The sequence below is a fragment of the Sebastes fasciatus genome, chromosome 17, assembly GCF_043250625.1.
Source record: "Sebastes fasciatus isolate fSebFas1 chromosome 17, fSebFas1.pri, whole genome shotgun sequence".
NCBI lineage: Eukaryota > Metazoa > Chordata > Actinopteri > Perciformes > Sebastidae > Sebastes > Sebastes fasciatus.
The window spans coordinates 30,848,730-30,872,245 of NC_133811.1; the positions used below are offsets into that span (position 1 = coordinate 30,848,730).

The 23,516-nt window shown below is 43.7% G+C and overlaps 1 protein-coding gene across 5 annotated transcripts in view; it reads right to left on the reverse strand.

Annotated features, from left to right (window-relative positions):
* The window catches only part of rxrba (retinoid x receptor, beta a), a 33,105-nt gene extending 23,165 nt beyond the window's left edge, over positions 1-9,940 (reverse strand). For 4 of the 5 annotated variants that reach the window (XM_074614382.1, XM_074614380.1, XM_074614381.1 and 1 more), the window contains exons 1-6: positions 9,923-9,939; positions 9,729-9,824; positions 6,764-6,912; positions 4,386-4,621; positions 1,921-2,074; positions 1,567-1,746 (exon numbers count right to left, since the gene is read on the reverse strand). In XM_074614382.1, the coding sequence (XP_074470483.1) occupies positions 1,567-1,746; positions 1,921-2,074; positions 4,386-4,621; positions 6,764-6,779 (586 nt within the window). In that variant the 5' untranslated portion in view covers positions 6,780-6,912; positions 9,729-9,824; positions 9,923-9,939. Of the gene's footprint in view, positions 1-1,566; positions 1,747-1,920; positions 2,075-4,385; positions 4,622-6,763; positions 6,913-9,728; positions 9,825-9,922 lie in introns of all 5 variants that reach the window. The other variant, XM_074614383.1, reaches the window with a different exon arrangement.
* Positions 9,941-23,516: the final 13,576 nt, after the last annotated feature.

The window sequence follows — 23,516 nt, forward strand, 5'->3', positions numbered from 1 at the left end:
CCACACAGTGAAGCAAACATCTTATTAATTAAACACTCAGTACCGGATCGGTACTCGGTGTCAGCCGATACCCAAAGCCCAGGTATCACTATCGGTATCGAGACTGAAAAAGTCGGATCGGTGCATCCCTAGTACTGTGCTGGGGGATTCAGTCTTAATACGATTATCTAATATGAGAAAGCAGAGTACACGGTAGAGTTAGCTCAACCTAAAGATGCTCTCAGACTCACTGGCTTGAAATGGATCTAACATTATCTCAGTGTTAAGACGCTGCATATAAATCAGTTGCAGTTTATGAATGTGTCTGCTTCCTATTTAATATAAAGCACTTTGAGCATTACATGAATAAAAATGAGCTATATCAGTTCATCGGCACCATCACTGTCACCAATGTCAGAATGATATACTATGAAGTTTTGGACTGGTAAACTCAGGTTTCTCTAAACTCAGGCTTCATGGGATGTATTCACCGGTGACTGACGGCCACCTGAAGACAAACACCTGGTAAATATGGCATAGTTGCGTGATACTTCCAGGCCATTAGTTGAAAAGTACGGCCGAAACACAGCATTATTTTTAAAGTATTTTTTGGACTCCTCATGGTTTATGGTTTTACAACACTGAATCTGTCACCCTGCTCATCAGACCTGCCTGTCCCCTGCCTTCTCCAGCGCCCCTCATCCCTTCACCATTTATTACAATAATCCACCTGACTTTCAACCAACACCCAGCGGTGTCTGTGTCTGCTTCTGGGATTCAAAAAAACAACAGCCTTAACAGAATCACTGTGGATATAAGGAAGAGTTTTGATACCCGATCAACAGCAAAAAAACTCTAAAACGTCATAGTGAAAGCATGAAAAAAGAACGCAAAGGGGCAGAGAATACCATTTAGGGTCTATAAAAGTGACTGACGTTCAAATGGATTACAGAACACTGAGGGCTGCAAAGGATGCACCTGTTGTGTCCCCCAGTTTTTGGGGCAAAAGAAAACTGCCACTTCTCAAACACATCTGGAAGGGCCTTTGGAAAAGGAGACCCTTAGTGATATGTTCAGCATTGAAATGTTGAGTTTGAACGAGGCAGCCCACGAGCCGGGAAACAGTCGGTATGTTTGTTGGAGCTTGTCAGCCCCAAAGTGAAGCTTTTATTTTCCCACAGTCCCACTGACCACATACTGTATGCTATCATTAAAGGAAACTAATTTGTTCCAGCTCCAGAGACCCGATCAATCAACATCATCACTGCAGCATCATCATCCCCAACTACTGTTGGAGACTCTTGAACCAGATTTGGAGTGGACAACTCATAACATGATCAAGTATATCTCTAACAAACACACCACAGCAGAGCTTTCTATCAGCTGAATAGTCATCCTTAAATCATTTATCAACCTCTTAAAACCAAAATGAAATCATCATTCATGTAGAAAATGCCCCACTTTGTGCATTTAGACCTAAATGGTGTGTGCTAGGAGGTGAAATGGCCTCATTTGTAGGGGTCATGAGCAGAAGGGGCTGAGAAGCAGCCATCTACAGGGTGTGCTGAAGTGCCCCTGCTTGCTCACCTTCTCTCTTCATGCCCATGGCCAGGCACTTCTGGTAGCGGCAGTACTGGCAGCGGTTCCTCTGTCTCTTATCCACCAAACAGTCTTTACTGTCCCGACAGGTGTAGGTCAAGTCTTTGCGCACAGTGCGCTTGAAGAAGCCTTTACAGCCCTCACAGCTGTAGACGCCGTAGTGCTTACCTGGAGGGCGTGGGAAGGAGGGAGGAAAAGAGCCAAAGAAGTAAGACAAGAGAGATGACAATTTGTTTCTAGACTGAACTATTAGAGGATCTCAGGGCCTCTAAATGGTTTTACACTGTTCGGCCCCAACAAAGCACAGAAAATAAGAGTTGTATTTAAGGTGTCTATAGTCACCCGAGGATCTGTCTCCGCAGATGGCACAAAGGCGTTTCTGGGAAAGCATCGGCCCTGGGCTGTGGGGCGACATCTGCTTCAAGCCCAACGGAGGTTTCACATCATCGGAGCTGCTCACTGCATGGAGCCCCGACATGGACACCGTTGAGTTGATCTGAGAGAACGACAGAAGAGAAGGTGAACACAGTGACGACTAGGAGGTTTGCTTTTAGAGGAATTTCATAATTCTCCCTCTACTTCAGTAGGAACGTAAAGGTCATGTTTAAAGCTGCAGTGGGGAGAAATGGAGCAAATACGATTTAAAAAGTTATTTTTATAAAACGGTCGCTATATCCTGACAGGCATGAGATAGGTAATCTGAAAAAAAAGCATGTGTCTCTGTGTCTTCTGGTGCTCCTAATGGCATCTGCAAGGTTTCATAGACCGGAGGAAAACAAGCAGTCAGAGCTGATCTGGAGTCTGCTGTCCAACTGGACGAAAACTGCTTTGGGCAATCAACCCTCAGTCATCGGGGCTTTAGCGAAGGCAACAACAACATTTAAACGGGACAGTCAACGGTGGCGAGACTGTACGAGGGCAGTCAGCAGGTACGTTGTAAAAGAAATGGTTTCTATCCATACAGTTGAAAAAGCCAGTTTCAAGGAAATGGTGAATACATTAGATCACCAATATGACTTAACAAGCTGCAGATATTTCAGCAGACAGCAAGATTTCCGTCAGTGTAAGTTGTAGTTGCAAGCCTGGTGGCCCGCCGGGACTGTAAGTTGACTCCCCGCCGGGCTTAGTCATCGGGGATTTATGTTCTTTTAAGGAATACGTCAGTGCGTGGGTTGTGTGCTTAACATTAGCGAGTGTTATCTATACATATTGGGACGACAAACGCTACAAACTGAAAGTGAAAGTGTCAAGATGATGGCTGATTTGGCAATATTTTGGATTTAAACCCAATGCTGTACGGGAACCCTAACACTAATGAGGCAATCGCCGTTTGGAGGACGGAGCGGTCCCAGCCAGTGTATGTGGCGCAGTGGCGCCAAGGTGAAACTCGCGGTACCGCAGCGAACAGTCGACCGGAGGGGCCAGACACAGCCATCCAACGTTAAAGATCAAACTAAGTACTCTACAGATATTAAGCATCATCTTTTCTAGTAAAATGTCCGGTGTAATCAGTAACACTGGTGTTATCACACGTTTATTAACTGGTGGGACCGTGACATCCCCAGACCACACAAAAACACATCACAGTGAGAGGCAAGCACGGAGAACTTATTTTTTCTATTTTTCTCAAAGCCCTGCCTCAACGCTTACATCTGACAAACTGTAAGAGCAGAGAGGATAAGACAAGGTCTTAAGAACAAAGCTCATGACATCTACCATGTAAACATCAAGGCAAACAGACAGAGTGGGGGCAAAGCCAAAGATCTCTAGCAAAATTGTTATGGCCCCATGGCAAAAAAAGACATCAACATCAACATACACTCACCGGCCACTTTATTAGGCACACCTGTTCAATTGCTTGTTAACACAAATAGCTAATCAGCCAATCACATGGCAGCAACTCAATGCATTACGTCATCTAGACGTGGTGAAGACGACTTGCTGAAGTTCAAACCGAGCATCAGAACGGGGAAGAAAGGGGATTTAAGTGACTTTGAACGTGGCATGGTTGTTGGTGCCAGACGGGCTGGTCTGAGTATTAAACTGCTGATCTACTGGGATTTTCACGCACAACCATCTCTAGGGTTTACAGAGAATGGTCCCAACAAGAGAACATATCCAGTGAGCGGGGGTTGTGTGGGCGGAAATGCCTTGTTGATGTCAGGGGTCAGAGGAGAATGGGCAGAGTGGTTGGAGATGATAGAAAGGTAACAGTAACTCAAATAACCACTCGTTACAACCAAGGTATGCAGAATACCATCTCTGAACGCACAACACGTCCAACCTTGAAGCAGATGAAGACCACCCGGTACTAGCAAGGTGTACCTAATAAAGTGGCCGGTGAGTGTACATCAACAACTCTGTGATGAAAAACAAAGTGTGATTTATTTGATATTTTATTGTATAAAGCAGGACTTGAATTAACTGTCACTTTGGTTGTAGCGAGCAACAATCAAGACAATCTTAGATATTGTCAAAAACCCAACTTAAATATGTCATGACTTTGTATTAGCCTGATATATTTCAAGGTGTTCATTTCTACTTTCCACTGCAACTGAAATGATGTTTTAAACATTGGCCTGTACGAGTGCTAATGCACATTTATAGATGTTCTTTGGCCTAAAATTATTTAAAAATAAGCAAACTCTTATTCACACTGTAAATCCTCCACAGAGGCTGAATCTTGAAACTGGACTAAAACACTGAAAACAAAGGAAAATCTGAGCTGTGATAGAACATGAAGACAACTACATGGACAGGAATGTATGTTCAAATGATATCCCTAAAGTAAAACAGTCCTCCCTTACCTGCGGGCTGCTGATGGGGCCGTAGCCCACCGACGGCGTGCCAGGCAGGCAGGGCGAGCCCAGTGAAGAGCTGATGACGGAGAAGGGGGAGCCGATGCTACTGATGGGGCTGTTGACCCCGCTGGTGGTGATGGGAGGCAGGGAGGTCATGGAAGCTGCAGCTGAGGGAACCAGCGGAGGCGAGCGCTGGCCCGATGGAGGGGAGGACACAGACGAACTGTCTGGGCTGCGGGAATCTGATGAGACACAGCAAGAGATAGAAAAGCAAATAGTTAATGTAATCATAAATAAAAAATAACCTGGTGCAAAATAGACTAAGCTTATTAATAGAGGTGATACAGGGATCATTTTAATATATTCTCAAACTAAAACACAAATATGGCAGTTCAGTTCCAGTAAAAATGTGCTTTGCTTTTAACATCTCAGAGTCTATAGTGCCTAATGACACTGGACAACTAAGGAAAGGGCAAGATGTGGTTGGTTTGGAGGAGTTCTTCTCTACAGCTCTCAGGATTTATCATCAGTTTTCTCACAGCACCTGAGATGAGAGGCCTACGGGTACTACGAAGCAGGATTTGGGGTTAGCGAGGTAACTTCAGGGTTTTCAGTCCTACGAAGGTGGATCACTTCTTACCGGGGTAGATCGCCATGGTTACTGATGCTGAACAGCTAACCTGCTCCGGAGCAGGTTATGTTCCAGATAACAGATCAACTTGTATAAAAGCGACGCCTACTGACCAATCAGAGCTCGGTGTGCAGATCGTATGATAATATTACACAAAGACGAAGAACTAAAGGCAACACAGTTTAAATGGACAAATAGAGGAAGGACAGCTGGCTGTATGCAGCTGGCTGTATGCTGTGGGTGCTTATCACTTTGAGCTATGTTTTTATATTTATTTTTTACTTGCATTTACGCATTCACACATCGACAACTTTTTCTTTCCGCCAGCTGTCCTTCCTGCATTTGGCAGCTTCAACGGTGTTACTATTAGTCTGGATTATGTGTTTAACTTCTTCCTATTTGTCTAATATTATCTTGGTTTGTAAAATGTGGCGCTCTGCAGTCAGTAGACTCGTCCATGTTTGTGATTGGTCAGATGCTGCAAACCCCGCCCCGTTCATGTGAACGCGCTCATACCCAGACTGAGGTACCCTGGGTTGATTTACCGAGTTGATAACCACCGTCGTATGAGCGCTCAGCGGGATCTCGTTTGTTAGGGTTAGTGAAGCCAGATAACGAGAAGATACCCTGGGTATGTTGGACTCGCTTCGTAGTACAGGTCTGAGGTGTACCTGAGATGTGTGTTTACTCTATCTGACTGGTCTGCAATCAAGAGGAAGAAATTCATTTCAGCTTCTAGAAGCCTTTCTTTGGCTCTGTGATCTGAATCCAGTGGAATTTTGGTGTGCTTTTATGATGCCAATTGTTTTATTTATTTATTTAGTTTATGCTGTGGTTTGTATTTGTGTTGGCTTTCTCCTGCAGCTGGCTGTGTGCTGCATTCTCACCGCTTCGGGCGCCGTACTTGGTTGTCGTCTGATCTAATCTATGTTTCTTGCCTCAAACACACCGGAAAGAAATCAACCAATCGTATGCTCACATAAATCACAGTGCTTGCACTACCACGTGAATACTTATCAAGTCAACAATCACTAGGAATTATGTTTTTAAATACTGAGGACATCTTTTTTTGCTCATTTTTAATTTGAGGTATTTTCCCTCACAAGTCTCCATTAATGTCCGACACTGTTACAACTCCAACTCTGTCACATATTTCACCAAGCACTCTGAATGAGCACTTATGTCATGGTGCATAGTAAGATGTGTGGCTAATCTAGTTGAGTACAGCACCAACTGGTGTAGAAATAGAGGTTCACAACCTCCTGGCATTGCACTGATATATTGCTCTCATGTTACTGTGAGGTGTTTTAGATAAAGGTGAATAAACACCGGGCCTAACATTAAACTCTACACGTCCTTTAGACTAAAGCACATCAACCTTTTGGTAACAAACGTCATAGTAACACGGTATTAAAACACACTTTGCTTTATGGTGGGATGGTAATGTGGATGACTGACCCTGACTGACTCTGATGAAATGACTGTACACAGGAAGACATGGGGGTATATGTAGGTCAGCTGTGCAAGCTTTAATATGTAATCATGCAAACAAGTGTTGGGTAGATAAATCTTTGTTTCACCATAACCCATATTTCATAAACCTGCATTAACAGCATGCATGATAACAAAGTGTTCTATCATTTGTACAGTTGCAGATAATACCAACATTAGTTTACAGATGCAATTTGTTTTGCTCGACATTTATGTTATTTCATTGCTGATAACAAAAATCAGTGCAAGTTCTTTTGCTCACCTCTGCTGTCGCCCATGATGGTGGCTGGGCTACAGGGACCGGCTGGCGGTGACACGCCGACGTGGGTCCGTCTCAAACGGCCCGCTATCAAACTCTAGACCGCGGACTGAGGCCCGGGCCGGAGTTGTTTTGGGAAACCAAAAACGGGTCTGAGATTCCAACATGAGAGAGAGAGAGAGAGAGAGACAGAGAGAGAGAGACAGAGAGAGAGAGAGAGAGAGAGAGAGAGAGAGAGAGACAGAGAGATAGAGAGAGAGAGAGAGAGAGAGAGAGAGAGAGAGAGAGACAGAGAGAGAGAGAGAGAGAGAGAGACAGAGAGACAGAGAGAGAGAGAGACAGAGAGAGAGAGAGAGAGAGAGCTCCGCATCAGATCATGATGTGGCACAGTCACAGAATGCGCGTTTAATAAACAACTGTAAACACAAATAACGGAATATCCCTCAGTCTGCTGCAGGTTACCAGCTGTATGCATGCTCAGAACAGCAAAGCAAGAGATAGAAAAGCAAATAAAAAAAAATTATGTGGTGCAAAATAGACTAAGCTTATTAATAGAGGTGATACAGGGATCATTTTAATATATTCTCATACTAAAACACAAATATGGCAGTTCAGTTATCAACCAAATACCTGCTAATAATAATAATAATAATAATAATAATGGGCTGGCATTAAAGCTGATATCCAACCAATTACAAATATATTGATCTATCCCTAGTTAAACAACGATTTCAACAAATACTAAGCAGCCTTGCAGTTTGCAACTGTACGTTTTATTTTGTATCAAGAGATCCAAGCATTCCAGTAAAATGTGCTTTGCTTTTAACATCTCAGTCTATAGTGCCTGATGACACTGGACAACTAAGGAAAGGGCAAGATTGGGTTGCTTTATGAGCTGTCTGTTGCAGAGTTAGGAGCTGTCTGCATGCTTATCAATAGATAAGTCTATTGCAGGGTTATGAGCAGTCTGCATGCTTATCAATAGATAGAAGATATATGTCTGCATGCTTATCAATAGATATATGTCTGCATGCTTATCAATAGATATATGTCTGCATGCTTATCAATAGATATATGTCTGCATGCTTATCAATAGATATATGTCTGCATGCTTATCAATAGATATAAAACGCTATTTGATGCATTTTTTTTGCATTTGATTTTCAAGGGGTTTGCAAAGTATTCAGCTGCTAAACTGATGCCTGACCAAATACACAGGGTTATGAAATAAATAAGAATATATTAATACCAAACACTGACTACGTTAGGATCAATGCAGTGAAGAAAACATCCCATTATTCCAGCATCTAGATGGAGCCCAGACAACAAACCAGCGCTCCTAGCAGGCTAAACTCGTCAACCAAGGCCTGTGGAAGGAGGCTGGGACACGTCTTTGGGTGATGGGGATACAACGCATGCGCAGTGTAACTCAAGCTGCAGGGCTGCGTTCGAAAAGTAAAATAACTACGTCCTAACGTCTTTTCCTAACCACTTCTCCTTGACCTCAATGGAAAAAGTCATGAGGTCAAAGGAAAGGTGAGAAGGAAAATTCAGAAGGATTTAAGAAAAGACAACCTTTGTGTTCAGAAAATCCGACTGCTCTTTCACTAGACTGCAGCTGAAATATACAAAGGAATATATGATATATATTGAGTTAATTGTTGGAGATATGTTGAAGGTGTAGGATCATATACTTCTTCCAACTTCTTTTTCGGACATGTAATATGTATTTATGTTGATTATTTGTTAATTGATTGTTTACTGTTCATTGTATTTGTTATTCTTGTTTTGTTTGTTACTTGTTACAGTTTTAAATAGTTAAAAATAAAATGAAACTAAATGGTTGTCACTGTCCACTCATGTTAAACATGAATCCCAATTAGTATATGACTGCTGTATGATAATAATATGCAAGATAAGCATATCGTTTGTTATTATGAACGGCCGAATGGTGCGTCGCTTTAAAGGGACTGTTTGTAACTTTTTACACGTATAAATCTACCGGGTCGGTTTCCAATGCGCGCTCGCATGTGCACGCTCGCGTGTGGCTACGCTGTTCAGACCGCTCCTCTGCCTGCTTGTCTTCACTCACACAACGCGCTCGTTCTCGCTCCGCTCTCACGTGCATGCTGCTCACTCCACACTGCAGAAGAGTTAGTAGCTCTGAGAATATCTAGTGAATGTACAGTAGACGTTTGTGCAGAAATAACTGCTGCAGCTCCTCCAGACCAACAGAGGTTTCCCGTGTCTTGTGAAGTGACGGGGCTCCGCAGAGAGAAACGTTATCGTCTCCGACCAAAACTCCGGTGTCTCCCCCGTTCCCTCCGGCCGCGGTCGGGAGGCTGAGGCAGGAAAAGCCAACACTAGGATCAGCATTGATTCATGGAGAGACCTTGGTCTGGTCAGCTAACATTACTGCCAAGCAGCTGAAATATAGAGTGATATTGTGCTTTTAGCTGACGTGTGTCTCCTCACTGTGTTGAGCGATGCTCTATTCAAACGCAGCCCAGGTCAGATTCTACTGCGCATGTGCAAAACCCCCCGGTGACATGACGCGTTGATGACGCGTGTCCCTGCCTCCTTTCCAGAGGCCTTGTCGTCACTAGCTAGCTAACGGCTAAATGTCCGTTGAGCTAACAGGCTAGTGTTAGCTTCCCTCCTGCAAACACATCAAACTGTCATTAATACCTCAGCATGGTGTTTAACACGATCATGATGATGAACGTTACGTTACGGTGAAATGAGGCTCCGGCTGGTGTTAGATGGCAAAACAAGCTAGCTGACCTAGCTTCATGCTAACCTAGCATCATGCTAACCTAGCATCATGCTAACGCATCGCAGCAGAGCAGACAGCGATAACAGAGCAGCTCTAGAGCTGGTTGTTCCTCCTGAACCTCGTTCCTCTACTCATATCCTACCTACATGTTATAAAACACACTCTGAGTGTAAATAAAGACGGATTACTGACTGTTTAACGGCTCAGCTTCTTCACATGAAACGATGTGTTGACCAGGTCTAAACGAGGGTCTGCTTCTCCCTCCGCTCTGCCTCACAGGCAATCCTCCTAAACCCTCCGCTCTGCCTCGCAGGCAATCCTCCTAAACCCTCCACTCTGCCTCACAGACAACCCTCCTTCTCCCTCCGCTCTACCTCGCAGGCAACCCTCCTTCTCCCTCCGCTCTGCCTCACAGGCAACCGTCCCTCTTTCTCCCTCCGCTCTGCCTCACAGGCAACCCTCATTCTCCCTCCACTCTGCCTCACAGGCAACCCTCCTAAACCCTCCGCGCTGCCTCACAGGCAACCCTCATTCTCCCTCCGCGCTGCCTCACAGGCAACCCTCATTCTCCCTCCGCTCTGCCTCACAGGCAACCCTCCTTCTCCCTCCGCTCTGCCTCACAGGCAACCCTCCTTCTCCCTCCGCTCTGCCTCGCAGGCAACCCTCCTTCTCCCTCCGCTCTGCCTCGCAGGCAACCCTCCTTCTCCCTCCGCTCTGCCTCGCAGGCAACCCTCCTTCTCCCTCCGCTCTGCCTCGCAGGCAACCCTCCTTCTCCCTCCGCTCTGCCTCGCAGGCAACCCTCCTTCTCCCTCCGCTCTGCCTCGCAGGCAACCCCCCTTCTCCCTCCGCTCTGCCTCGCAGGCAACCCTCCTTCTCCCTCCGCTCTGCCTCGCAGGCAACCCCCCTTCTCCCTCCGCTCTGCCTCGCAGGCAACCCTCCTTCTCCCTCCGCTCTGCCTCGCAGGCAACCCTCCTTCTCCCTCCGCTCTGCCTCGCAGGCAACCCTCCTTCTCCCTCCGCTCTGCCTCGCAGGCAACCCTCCTTCTCCCTCCGCTCTGCCTCGCAGGCAACCCTCCTTCTCCCTCCGCTCTGCCTCGCAGGCAACCCCCCTTCTCCCTCTGCTCTGCCTCGCAGGCAACCCTCCTTCTCCCTCCGCTCTGCCTCGCAGGCAACCCCCCTTCTCCCTCCGCTCTGCCTCGCAGGCAACCCTCTTTCTCCCTCCGCTCTGTCTCGCAGGCAACCCTCCTTCTCCCTCCGCTCTGCCTCACAGGCAACTATCTTTATCCCTCCGCTCTGCCTCACAGGCAACCCTCCCTCTTTCTCCCTCCGCTCTGCCTCACAGGCAACCCTCCCTCCTTCTCCCTCCGCTCCGCCTCGCAGGCAACCCACCCTCCCTCTGTAAGGATGAACACATGATGATGATGGTGGTGGAGGATTTCACTTTTTACAATATGGGACCTTTAAATAAAGGTTAAATAAAGTAAAAAAAAAATATTATTCTCTTCTTTTCTATTTGCACATTAATTGCACAAACATTTTTTCAATGCGTACTGATGTCTGGAAGAAGCGTGATCCTTTATAACTGCAAAGGCCACATACAGGATAGACATCAGATTTGCAATACAATGACAATAACCGAATGGGTCTGTCTCTCCCCACGCTTTGCCTCGCAGGCAACCCTCCCTCCCCCTGTAAGGATGAACACATGATCATGGTGGAGGATTTGGCTTAGTGCTCTCGTAGTTGAACATTTGCCGTAGAATCCACTGAAAAAACAACTGCAGCCCGGCTTTCTTAAGACAGGAGAAAGGGGTTGTGTGGTCATGTTGCATCTCACATGTCAGTGAGGAGGATGGAGACGCATCCAGGGCAAGAGGTCAAGAGGTCAAGACAAGTTCAGCTATTCATTTGCTGGAAAGGTTATTGGAGGTCACTGGTGGACCTGCTGCAATGGAAAACAAACCAGTGCTGCAATCCTGTATAAGTTATGATCTCTTCATCTTCTACTTGCACATTAATTACACAAACATGTTTCAATGCTTGCAGGAGCAGCAGACATGTACAGATGTCTGGAAGAAGCGTGATCCTTTAGAACTGCAAAGGCCACATATAGGTATATATAAGTCCAAGTCCATATAGGAAAGACATCAGATTTGCAATACAATGACATAATGGGTTTATGTTGACCTCAACTGACAGATCTCCATCGAAAAATACATTTTAATCTCAAAGGACTTCCTGGTTAATTAATAAAGGTCCCATATCGTGCTCATATTCAGGTTCATACTTGTATTTAGTGTTTCAACTAGAACATGTTTACATGCTGTAATATTTAAAAAAAAAAAACATTATTTTCCTCTTACTGTCTGCCTGAATATACCTGTATTCACCCTCTGTCTGAAACGCTCCGTTTTAGCTCATTTCAACTGAATTGCAATGGAATTACGTTGCTAGGCAACAGCTTGGTCCATGTTTACTTCCTGTCAGCTGATGTTATTCACATACACTGCAACAGGAAATAATCTGGGACACATTTAACATATTTGTTTACGTTTAAAACTTTGAAATGGTCTAAATATTGTATATTTGTGACATCACAAATGGACTTTAACCTGCTCTATAATATATAAAACATGAAAATCTCACTTTTTACAAGATGGGACCTTTAAATAAAGGTTAAATAAAGTAAAAAATAAATAAATCTACATTTTATTCACTGTTAATATAGATGTACAGTGGTTTGGTCTCATATCCAGTAGAAATCAACCAAAACATTATTAATTAATTATAATATAATTATTATAATTATTATATTAATTTATATCCTCAGCATCTGCATTACAACTATTTTGGCAACATATATATATATATATATACATTCAATCTGATAATTTCCATTAGCTAAATGGGCAGAGTTGTTTTTTTCTGTCAAGCTGACAGCAGATTATTTTCGGTTTACTGTATTTATAATGCTGCTTGAAATCAACTTGAAAGGTATCTCTATATTTTACAAAAAAAACAAAATACAAAAATGTATTAGCATAGTTGAACTGAGATGTATTCATTTAAGGATGCTGGCAGTGTAGCAACAAATATTCAGCTGTGTGCATTTTTCTGTGATCAGAAATGGTACGGTGTGGCCTAAACCATGTTAGACTATAAGAGTTATGATACATAATGCACCAGTTGCTGTGAGAGAAGTAGTAAAATAAAAGCTTCCCCTGCAGAGACATGGAAGAAAACAAAAGAAAAGCCATTGTTGAGTGTTTTTATCAAAGAATCAAGAGTCATTCTTGCTATCACGTGTCCTGTGAGGGTTTTATATAACTCTGTGTCGTTGATCTAAATATTAGATATTATTGTTGTCATTATTTTGCTACAGCAGGCCTACTTTATATGAATCTTGGTTTTGTTGCATCCCTTATAATTGAACAGGAAGGTTAGACAGAGAGTGTTTAGGTGTTGTTGTCACAATTGTAATTTTTGCATCACTATAATGAGGATTAAAATAATAATTAAAAACACAAGAAGTCTGTTTTGCATCACCCCAGCTGGACACCCAGCTTTATCTTTTGTCTGTATATGCAATGAGGTATGAATTTCTGTTTTTTTTTGTGTTCACAGTTTACCTGCTTTGTGTCAAAAATGACAAAAAAAGAGAGAAAAGAGATAGTTTGACATTAAAGCTTTCCATGATTTGGGAGGCTGCAGACAGTATTCTTGCCACCTCTTGCATGTGGTTGAAAGCTCCAGCAGGTTTTTGATGCTTTATCACCCTCAAGGGGGCTAAAATGGCATTACACAAAACGTGTACATGGTGTAATGCACAATTTGATCTAAATATCCATGCAGATGTTTAACTTTACATTCTATCAACTACTGTCCAGATTAAACTTTTGTAAACACTTTTTTTTCCAGGCAGACATGAGTCAAATAAAACTAGCAGCGAAAGATAAGTCATTTCCACTTTTATTTTTTATTATGTCAGCGTTACATTATTTTTAAAAATTGATTGATTGATTAAGATTAAAAAATGGTTTTATTCTTTTACATTATAATATTGATACAGACAGGCAAAGTAATCAATCAGTGGTCACTAAACAGAAACTATTCTAACTATTATAAGTCTTTTTTAAGTCGCATAAATTAATCTGTATCCTTGTTACACTTTATAAGTGGTGTTTGTAATTCATGAAGCATTTTAGTCCTCAGAACTTTTCAAGAGTATAAACATTATTTTTTTCAGAAACTGATAAAAAAAAAAAAAAGTTCAGATGCACCAATTAGCTCCAGAGGAAGAAACAGACCACAACATCAGAACTGGCTTTGAAGGTTTATTTTTTTTATTACTATGCATTTTCCTCTTTGCATCATTTTTACATATAATATGACAGCAATATTAATTATTACAGACATTACATAACATGATGAGAGACACATAAAAGCAACAGTTGGGAGCCACTAGTGTGCATTAGTGTGTTGTGGATTTCATGTTGATTTCCCCCTGCATGTCTTCTCCCTCAAGTGTCTCCGCATTTGGACAGTGACAAATTTTTTTTTTTATTATTATTTTGTCTCTGTACTCCTGCACACTGGATTTGAAATAAATCATGATGCATTGTGCATCCAAACAAACTTATTCCCTTTTCCCTCAAACTGATATAATTGAAAATGTTACATGAACTTAAGTTAATTGAATTATGCAATTAATATTGCAGTTGCAAATCCTTTGCAGTCAGTTTGTCTGAATTCTGTCTGAATTTTCGTATTCTATCTATCTGGTCTTCAGCGAGTGACACGTGCACAGTTTGATTGTGGTGACACTCAACCACTTGACCCTTAAAATTATTTGTTTGAGATCATTATCCTGCAATAGTGTCATAAAATTTGTAAATAAAAAGGGATATAATTCCCAATAAGGACATAAACACCGTCACATTAAACCTGAAAGTCAGCCCTTTAAACTCAAACTCAGTGATTCATTTCAAATCCAATGAGCCGGAGTACAGAGACAAAGCAACACAAAATGTGTCACTGTCCAAATATTTTAACCTGCACTGTATGTGTGTGTGTGTGTGTGTGTGTGTGTGTGTGTGTGTGTGTGTGCGTGTGTGCGTGTGTGTGTGTGTGTGTGTGTGTGTGTGTGTGTGTGTGTGTGTGTGTGTGTGTGTGTGTGTGTGTGTCTGTGCGTGTGTGCGTGTGTGTGTGTGTAAGAGAGAGAGTGCTGCGTGAGGGATTAGCCTCAGTGTGTGTCCACCAGTGATTAGCCTGGTCAGTGGGCCTGTTGTGCATTCACTCAGGCCATTAGCATATTAATGCAGCCTCGCTCTTGATCTCCCTCCCACCCCTCTCTCGCTCTCGCTCTCTCCCGCTCTCTCTCTCTCTTTTCTCTCTTTCTCTTTCTCTATACATATTTCCCAGAATGAGTTGTCGCTTCCTGCAGCTTCAATCTATAAATATCACCAAATTCATGCCACTCGTGCTGTGAAGCGCCGGACTATTTTGCCACACAGATTTCAGGGTGCCTGCATGGTCTTCTTTTCCCTCCAAAAAAAATGTCCTCTTGTCCTCCGCTCCGTCCCCTCTCTCTCTCTCTCTCTCTCGCTCTCTCTCTCTCTCTCTGTCAGATCTATGCCTTCTTTTTCATCCATTCTCACCGTCCTCTCTCCCTCCCTCCCCTCTCACCACCTCATTCAAATCCTTTACTTTCTCTCATTTTCCCTTTTCTCTCTCCAAGTCTGGCCCCCTGAACTTTGTCAAATACAGGGAAAAAAAACACACAGAGGCAAACACATAGAGGGTAAGTACACACACACACACACACACACACACACACACACACATCCCTCCCCTCATTCACTCTCCTTTTTCTGTCACTCTCACCCCTTCCACTGGAAATTTAGCAAGACCCTCTCTAGACGCCGGTGCTGAAGTGTGAACCGGACACATTCAACTGTACTTAACACGGTGAGAGCAGCCCCCTTTCTGCTCCGCCAACACACTCTAACCCCCTCTCCTGATCTGCAGAGCCAGGCCTGTATGAGCGTATGAGCAGGTATATAAATGCTATTGGCAGTTGGGTTATTTGTTCCTTTCTCTGAAGTTAACTTGGATGTTTAAGCATCAAGTCAATCTCAACCCTCAGCCTGTTAAACTCTGCTGAAACTCACATCAGTGTGAAAGAGAAAGTTTACCATATCTTTTGCATTTTGGAAAAAAAAAACTTTCCAATTTTGCCGTGAAATATGTGTAGGGTTCTGTTTCAGAATTTGGCATAGACAAATTTGTGTTGCGTGATTTGCCAAATAAATTAATTGACTTCCTCTTCGCTTCCCATTTGGCTGCCGTCCACCTGCCGTCTCTGTTCTCTGCCATTACTTTTCAAACCGATGATGACATTAATTATTCACCGGCCTGTCTTGTAAATCAGCTCTCTGAAGCTTTTCACTACACACCTGACTTGACCTGAAGAGCAGAAATGACTGTTCATTTTACATCTTGTTCGGTTTTAAGGTAAAAGCTTTAAAGTGAAATATTTTACATGCCCAACTTGAAACCATTCTGGTCTGGTTTGGAAAAAAAGTTGTGCTGACCTCCAAAAAATGTCAAGAGACGCTCTTACAGGCTTTCCATTTGCATAAACACACACTCTCCCTAATTCAATATCTCCCTTGCTCTCTCCCTCTCTCTGTTTGTCTTTCAGTGTCTCTCGCTCATCCACCCACAAAGCTGCAGAGTTCTATCCCGTCCTCGGTGGTCTGGCCCTCGCTGATTGTCAGAGGTCAGGGGCGTGATGTCCATCCACAACTCCTGGTTTCACAAAGGCAGACGCAAGAATTGCGTTTGGACAATCAGCTCCGGACCTCCGTCCTCCTCTCGGTAATGGGCATGTTCACATATACTCACGCGCACTTGGATGGGTCGGGGGGGATTGCCTGGTTCGTTGGTTTGCAATTTAAGGTCGCTGAAGTCAGTTCAGCTTCAATCCAGAGTGAATGGTGCGATTCCATCCAAATATCACGTCCTCCATCTGTTGAAGTTCAGCGTTTGACCTCCAGCTCGCCTCAGGTCAGCGCCTTTAGGATGGACAAGAAGGAAAGGATGGTCAGACTAGAACACAGGAATGAGCGGGAAGGCGGGGAGAAAGAAAGGAAGAGAAAAGGGAGAGGGAGAAAGCTCTAACTCATGCTTGTCCTCTGTGTGGGTGACACCATGATGAACGAAGGGGTCACCACCCGGGGGCAGGCCCGTCCAAAAGGAGCCGGCGATGTGACCCTGTACAAAAGAAGAAGTGGGTCCCCCAACGGTCACACGGATCAAAGAAGACAAAAGCCTGAGATGATAACTCAGCACAGCAGTAGAGCGCATTATTATCAGACACATGAGCTGCAGCGGTAGTAAATTTTACTGAGTCGGAGGCAGGAGGGTGGGGGGGCGGGGGGGAAAACTGAAAACTAAAAAAGTTAAAGCTCTGACTCCCCCTAATCTGATTTGCCGTACGCAACATTTTCTCTTTATCTGATTCGCTCCGTGAGGTGTTTTCTCTTTCTGTGGGAGCCCCGTCTTTATCCAAATGATGTGGTCTTTGGTGAGGCCTGGCCTATTCATGGGAACCCCATGTGCTGTGTGCCCACCATTGAGGTGCAGAGCAGCATGGCCACAAAGGATGGCAGCGTTTCAGAGAGTCCTTTCCCTTACAGTTAAAGTCTCTGTTCAGAACAAAGTTTACACTCAAAATCACAGAGCCAGAAAATCCACCAAATAGTTAAAAAAAAAAGAGGAAAAAAAGGTCCTAAAATGTGATCTGAATGCTGAAATACAAGAATGTGTTTATATTCTAATAGCTAGTAAACTGGAAAACATTGTCTCTTCTTCATGTCGTCTATATGCAACATGGAAGTGAAGCATTTCTGTCATGAATGCCAATAAGAAACTTTTCCAGAAATATATAAAACTTTGCAAAAAAGTTTGCTAGGTGTTGAATACCTATATTAAAAGCATCTATATTATCTATTTGGATTAAAAATAGTGTGCTCCGTTTTGCTCTGTAACAGGCTGTGGTCTTAAAAGAGGCCTCGAGGCCTAAACTCATCTGGTTCCCACTCCTCTGTAGGTCCTGCTCCCACACAGGCTCCTGCACCCCGTTTCAAAAAGACTTGTTCTGTTCAAAAGTGGGAAAAAAGGTGTAAATTTGCATCAGTTAATTATCAACTCAAAGCAGAAAAGAAGACTAAAGTGCAGTAGTGGTTCCCGGTGTTTGGACCCCTTGGGCCCTAAAATCTGGATCACGAATTTCTGCAAAAAAAGCCTGTGATAAAGTCCCTCTCATCCACAGAGGGTTCATCCTTACATTTGCGACAGACATCCTCGCCTCTCGTTCTTCCTCCTCCCTCAGTTCTGGGTCGAGGTTTTTTAGTTGTATCGCTGTCGACGTCTGACCGCACTTGTCCTACTTCTCCATCTTTCACTCTCCCCGCCTCTGCCTCCTTCTGATCCTGCGTCCTTCTCCCTCTTCTTCTTCAACCCTTTCTGTCCGGCCCTCCCCTCCGCCTTTACATTTCCTTCGCCCTCTCTCTCTCTCAATTTCCCCGCCCTCTCTCTCTCTCTCTCCCTCCCTCTTTCTCTCATTCCCTGTCTCTCGCTCTCTTCCTCTCCTCATTTCATGCAGCGCTGGGGTTACCTAAGAGACTGGGCCTCAATGGAGAAAATCTCCTTTGGTACAATGAACTGGGTGAGAGGCAGAGGGGAGGGGAGGGGAGGGAGAAAAGAGGGGGGGACCGGGTAGGATGAGGGGGTGTTGGACACAGGAGGGGAGGGACGGGTGAGGGAGGGAGGGAGGGAAACGAGAGGGAAAGATAGTGGGATGCAGATGCATGTAAGGATGGCATACCAAATCCTAAAAATGTAATAAGTGTCTTTGTTTGTGTGACTTTGCGGTTGCCGGTGATATACACACACACACACACACACACACACACACACACGCACACACACACACACACACACACACACACACACCTGCTCCCCAGTTTAAATAAAAAAACGCACATTTCAAGTCAACATCTTCACGGAACCTCAATAAATTGACGTCAAGACGACGCAGCCTTTTCATAAAAGGAAAAAGTTCCACGTCTCTTTCTTTTTGTTCTAAGACAAAGCTGAAGAGCGTCCTGATAAACCTTCTAGAGGGGAGACCTCTATTGTGTCAGCGGTCGCCATTTTGTTTGTTTACTTGTTTGTTTTTCTCTCTGCGAGCGAGTTCAAGATGAGACCCGGCGGATCAGAGCTCTCTCTTTACAAAGACAAGTGTGTTTCAACAGTGTCAACCCTCTTCTTCCTTCTGCACGGACCTCATTCAGCACCGGTAATTACTACACTATCCCCCCCTTTAATGTATTCACAGTGTCCGTCCCGGAGTTGTTTCCCCCAAAAGAAGAAGGAGACAAAGCGCACGCACAACCTTGTTTAGAGGTTAGTTACTGATTAGCACCAAAACTGTTGCAGTTCATTTTCCTGCTGCACCTTATTGAGCTACTCAGCGATGCTATTCACTTCGTCGTTTGTCTCAGAGTTTAGCAAACAGATCCCCCGCTGCTCAGCTCTGTGTCTTTACAACTCCCCCCCCCCGACCCAGCCTCTCTTCTCATCGGAGGATGTGAGAAAACAATAGAGCTAATAAAAGAAGCAGAGAGATAATTACAGCACGGTGATGAAGTTAGTGCTCCTACGCCCTGGACCATAAATAACCAGCGCTGTGAAACGGGATATGTGGGTGACTTCGGGGTGTCTCTTTTTAATGCTTCTCTGTGCCAACGTATTCTTATTCCCATGTATGTGCCGTGTTCATGCCAGGGTGGATCTGGGATCTCCGTGTTAATGACTCTATCAGGCCCCGATACCCAGAGGCCCCCGCTGAGGGAACGCATCCAAAGGGGGATTGGGGTGTTAGAATGTGGCACAGGAGGTGTCAAAGTTGGGTTGGGGGGTGCTGTGTGTGTGTCCAAGTATGTGTGTGAGACGGGGGTGGGGGGGGCTTAGGGCAGATTGTCCATGGTGCTCACCCCTCCGGGCGGGGCTGAATGAAGTTATTTCCAGGCCCCTGTCCATCTGTTACCGTGGCAGCAGCAGTGACCAAGGTGTTGCCATGGCGAAGGTGGACACAAAAAGGCGTGGCGTGGGAACGGGTCCAGGGGTCAGGAGTGAGGGTCAGTGGGGGTCAAAGGGTCACAGCCAGCTGGACAGCACACAAGAGGAGGCCAGGGTGAGAAAAGAAGGAGGGAAGGTTTGGTTTTCTTTCTCTTGTTTTTCACCCTTTCTTCTCAGGGTTTTTTTTTTTACTCAGGAGGGAGACGTCCGAAGAGTGGACACCAACACTGGACATTAACATTGAACTGGGGCGGTGAGATGAAAAGGGGAGGAGGGGGTTGAAGGGGAGTGAGAGGGGCCACGGGGTTCACAGAGTGGGGCCCCCACAACATCCAGGCTTTGGGAGGCTCGCCTGCATTATTAGGCCTCACACCTACTGGTGTCTAATCGCGCACAGCATTTGACAGGCAATTGACTCTGTTCAGTGTACACACACATGTGACTATTGAGAGGACGGCTGCGTGTGCGTCTGTCTGTGTGTCTGTGTGGCCTGCACTTTAGCCAGATAAGTGATACCCCAGAGGAAACAAAAGGCCGTTCGACGACTTTTCATTTTGTTCATTTTGAGCTCCAAAACTGCTCACAAGACAAACTGAAGGTGATGAATCGATATTACGCTCAACATGGGAAAACACATTTCAGAATTCTTCTTGCATTTCATATCTTTACCTAGCCCAGGGGTCAGCAACCTTTACTATCAAAAGAGACACTTTAGGCAAATAAAAAAAAATAAAAAATCTGTCTGGAGCCGCAAACCATGTGATCATTGTGATGAAGGTAACTCAGTTTATAGTCTAAGTATATAGTATATAAGTCTAAGGCAGTGAGGGCCAAAGAGACAATGTACTACGGAGTATTAGGGCCACATTGAGGGAAAACACATCGGAGATTTACAGAATAAAATCATAACTTTACGAGAAAAAAAATCGTAAAAAGACTACTTTATATTATTATGACTTTATTCTCTAAATCTAAGATTTATTATTTCTCCTCAATGTGGCCCTAATACTCCGTCATACCGTCGTACCATAGACCTACAACAATGATAAATAAAAATGAAAATGTAAACAAAGAACAGTTATTCATTTCCATTTTTATAAATCCACAGGGAGCCACTGGAGAGGAGATGAAGAGACGCAGATTGCTGACCTCTGACCTAGAACTTCTCTCTCATACTTCCTGTTTTTAATCTGCAGTCTGGTCATTAAGGTGCTTCTTTCCATTGAACCACAGCTGACTACACAGCTGAGACGTACTGTGAATAAACTGTACATTCTTTTTCATTGGCAGAATTTGTTGAAAAATAAATTCTTCAGAGCTAAATATGAGGAAATCATTGATGAAGGTGTGTAAAAAATCACAGAGATTTAAAGCAGCAGTGGGGAGAATTGGAGCAAATATGATTAAATAAAGTTATTTTTAATAAAACGGTCACTATATCCTGACAGTAGGGCATGAGACAGGTACCCTGCCTTTAACGTGGCTGTTGAAATTCAGGTCTGAGTCCACGACTGCGCCGAGATTTCTTGCTCGGTCTGTGGTTTTTAACGTTGCCGATTAAAAGTCAAGCACTGATCTTTTAATCGTTCCTTCTTGGCTCCAACTACAACATCTGCCTCAGTTTTATCTTCCCTTTGAGACCCGATCCCGACCGACTATGCTGTCTTTCAGAGGCTCTAGCAGGTTCAGTTTCAGGGCTAAATAACACTCCGAAGTTGGGCTAAATTTTAGCGAAGAAAAACTGGCATGGCCATTTTCAAAACTGGCCCCTTGACCTCTGACCTCAAGATATGTGAATGAAAATGGGTTCTATGGGTACCCACAAGTCTCCCCTTTACAGACATGCCCACTTTATGATGCAGTTTTTTACATGCAGTATAAATGTTTAATTTCTGCACACCGGGGTCCCTAAACAGTCTTGGAATTACATAAATTGGGTCTCACTGTAAAGCTGAGACTCTTGTGGATCCAATGAGCCCAACTGTATAAAATGACCTGTGGTGACCTCTAGGATAATCACAGCCTCATGAAGCTTTACAGCCACAAACTAGAGACCTTGAGCATTCAGAGGATGGATGGATTAAACTAGAGACCTAGAGCATTCAGAGGATGGATGGATCAAACTAGAGACCTAGAGCATTCAGAGGATGGATGGATCAGACTAGAGACCTAGAGCATTCAGAGGATGGATGGATCAAACTAGAGATCTAGAGCATTCAGAGGATGGATGGATCAAACTAGAGATCAACCATCAACCATCATATACTTCTATCATAATGTTCTAAGACCTTAAAAAAAAAACTTTAAATAATTAATTCATGTTTATTTCTGATTCATGACTAGAACAACTTGACACACAGTGCTGAGCAGCATCTCAAATTAGTCTTCAGGTTCCAGCTTTCAGATGATGTAAACCACTTCTATGTGACATAGTGTTGACCTGCTATCTCCCCCTAAAGACCCCCTGTACCCCCCTAAAAAAGACTGAAACGGGTCTATTGTGGGTCTCAGAGGGTTTTAACTGAAGAAGAGATAATTTATTGTACTTATTTTATTCCTGTAAGACATTCCAACTGTACATAAAACAATCCTCATTACACCATCAAACAGGCTACGAGGTGAAGCTCCTTCGTCGTTGGATCAAGCGGCGGACGTCCAGCAGCAGTAAAGATTGAATCGTCCACCTGCTCCGTGGCGAACAGAAAAAGACGGCTAAACCTTGAGCCGCATCAGTGGATAACACATTATGACAACGTGGATAAGAAGTCGCTTACAATGCAATTACACACACAAGAACACACACACGCACATACACAGAGTAAATACACAGGCCCCCCTCATAGACTTTAATAGTTGCTGGGATCCATACTCCTCCACAGCCCACAGTAATAGGATTAGGAGCAGCCTCGGGAGGACATGGCAGGCCAAGTCCAACGCTCCGTTTGACACCTTTTGTCCACGAGCCCTGAGACGCAGATCACAGCAATGGGATGAGGGACAAAGGCTTTTGAACATTGTGTTGTAGCTACAAATATACCCCGATGGGAGAACGCTGAGCCCCGAGCTTCACAGCAGATAAAACCAACGGACAACCATTTTGACAACTCAATTAATTTTTGAAGATGGATCAAGTGTTGCAGAAAACGTGCCTTTTTATCCTCGTAAATCAATAAAAGTTTGTCTCGTTCCTTTAACTAGTGAAGAAGAAATCATAGCGTTTACTAATTTTATTGAAAAGATTTTATTGAAAAAGGACCTAAAAGTCAAAATGATCGAAATGATTGGAAGGGAAATGTTAAGTATTTTCTTAACTTTCTCTTAACTCATTTTAACTTTCAAGTTGTTTCCTTGATTTACTCATCATGAATGATGAGCACATGAAATGATGAATCCTTGTTATTATGGGAAACATTTGTTAGAATCTGTTGTTTGGATATTCTGCGTATAAAGTTTTTACTTTCTGTAGGTGGCGCTCTTCTCTTGGCCCCGTTTTGTTTGTCTGCTGCTTCTCTTACTAACTGTGCGGTTCTTACTCTGTTTATTCAAAACAGCACAGAAACACCAAAAGCGTCGCTCTCTGAACACCTGAGGATTTCCCCGGCCGAGTCATACTGCATACTGTATACCAGATGACAAAGTCAATGCATTTATTAACTGGCTGTAAGTTGTAGTGAAACTATGTAACATCAACTGTTGATAGAAGAAAACAAAATAGGATCATAGCTTTTCTCCAAACTGCATATGAAAAGTTTTTTATATCAAACTGACATATTCAGATTTTTTTATGAACCTTTTCTCCTCAGGAAATATAAATGTGAATTCTGGATAGTTGTGG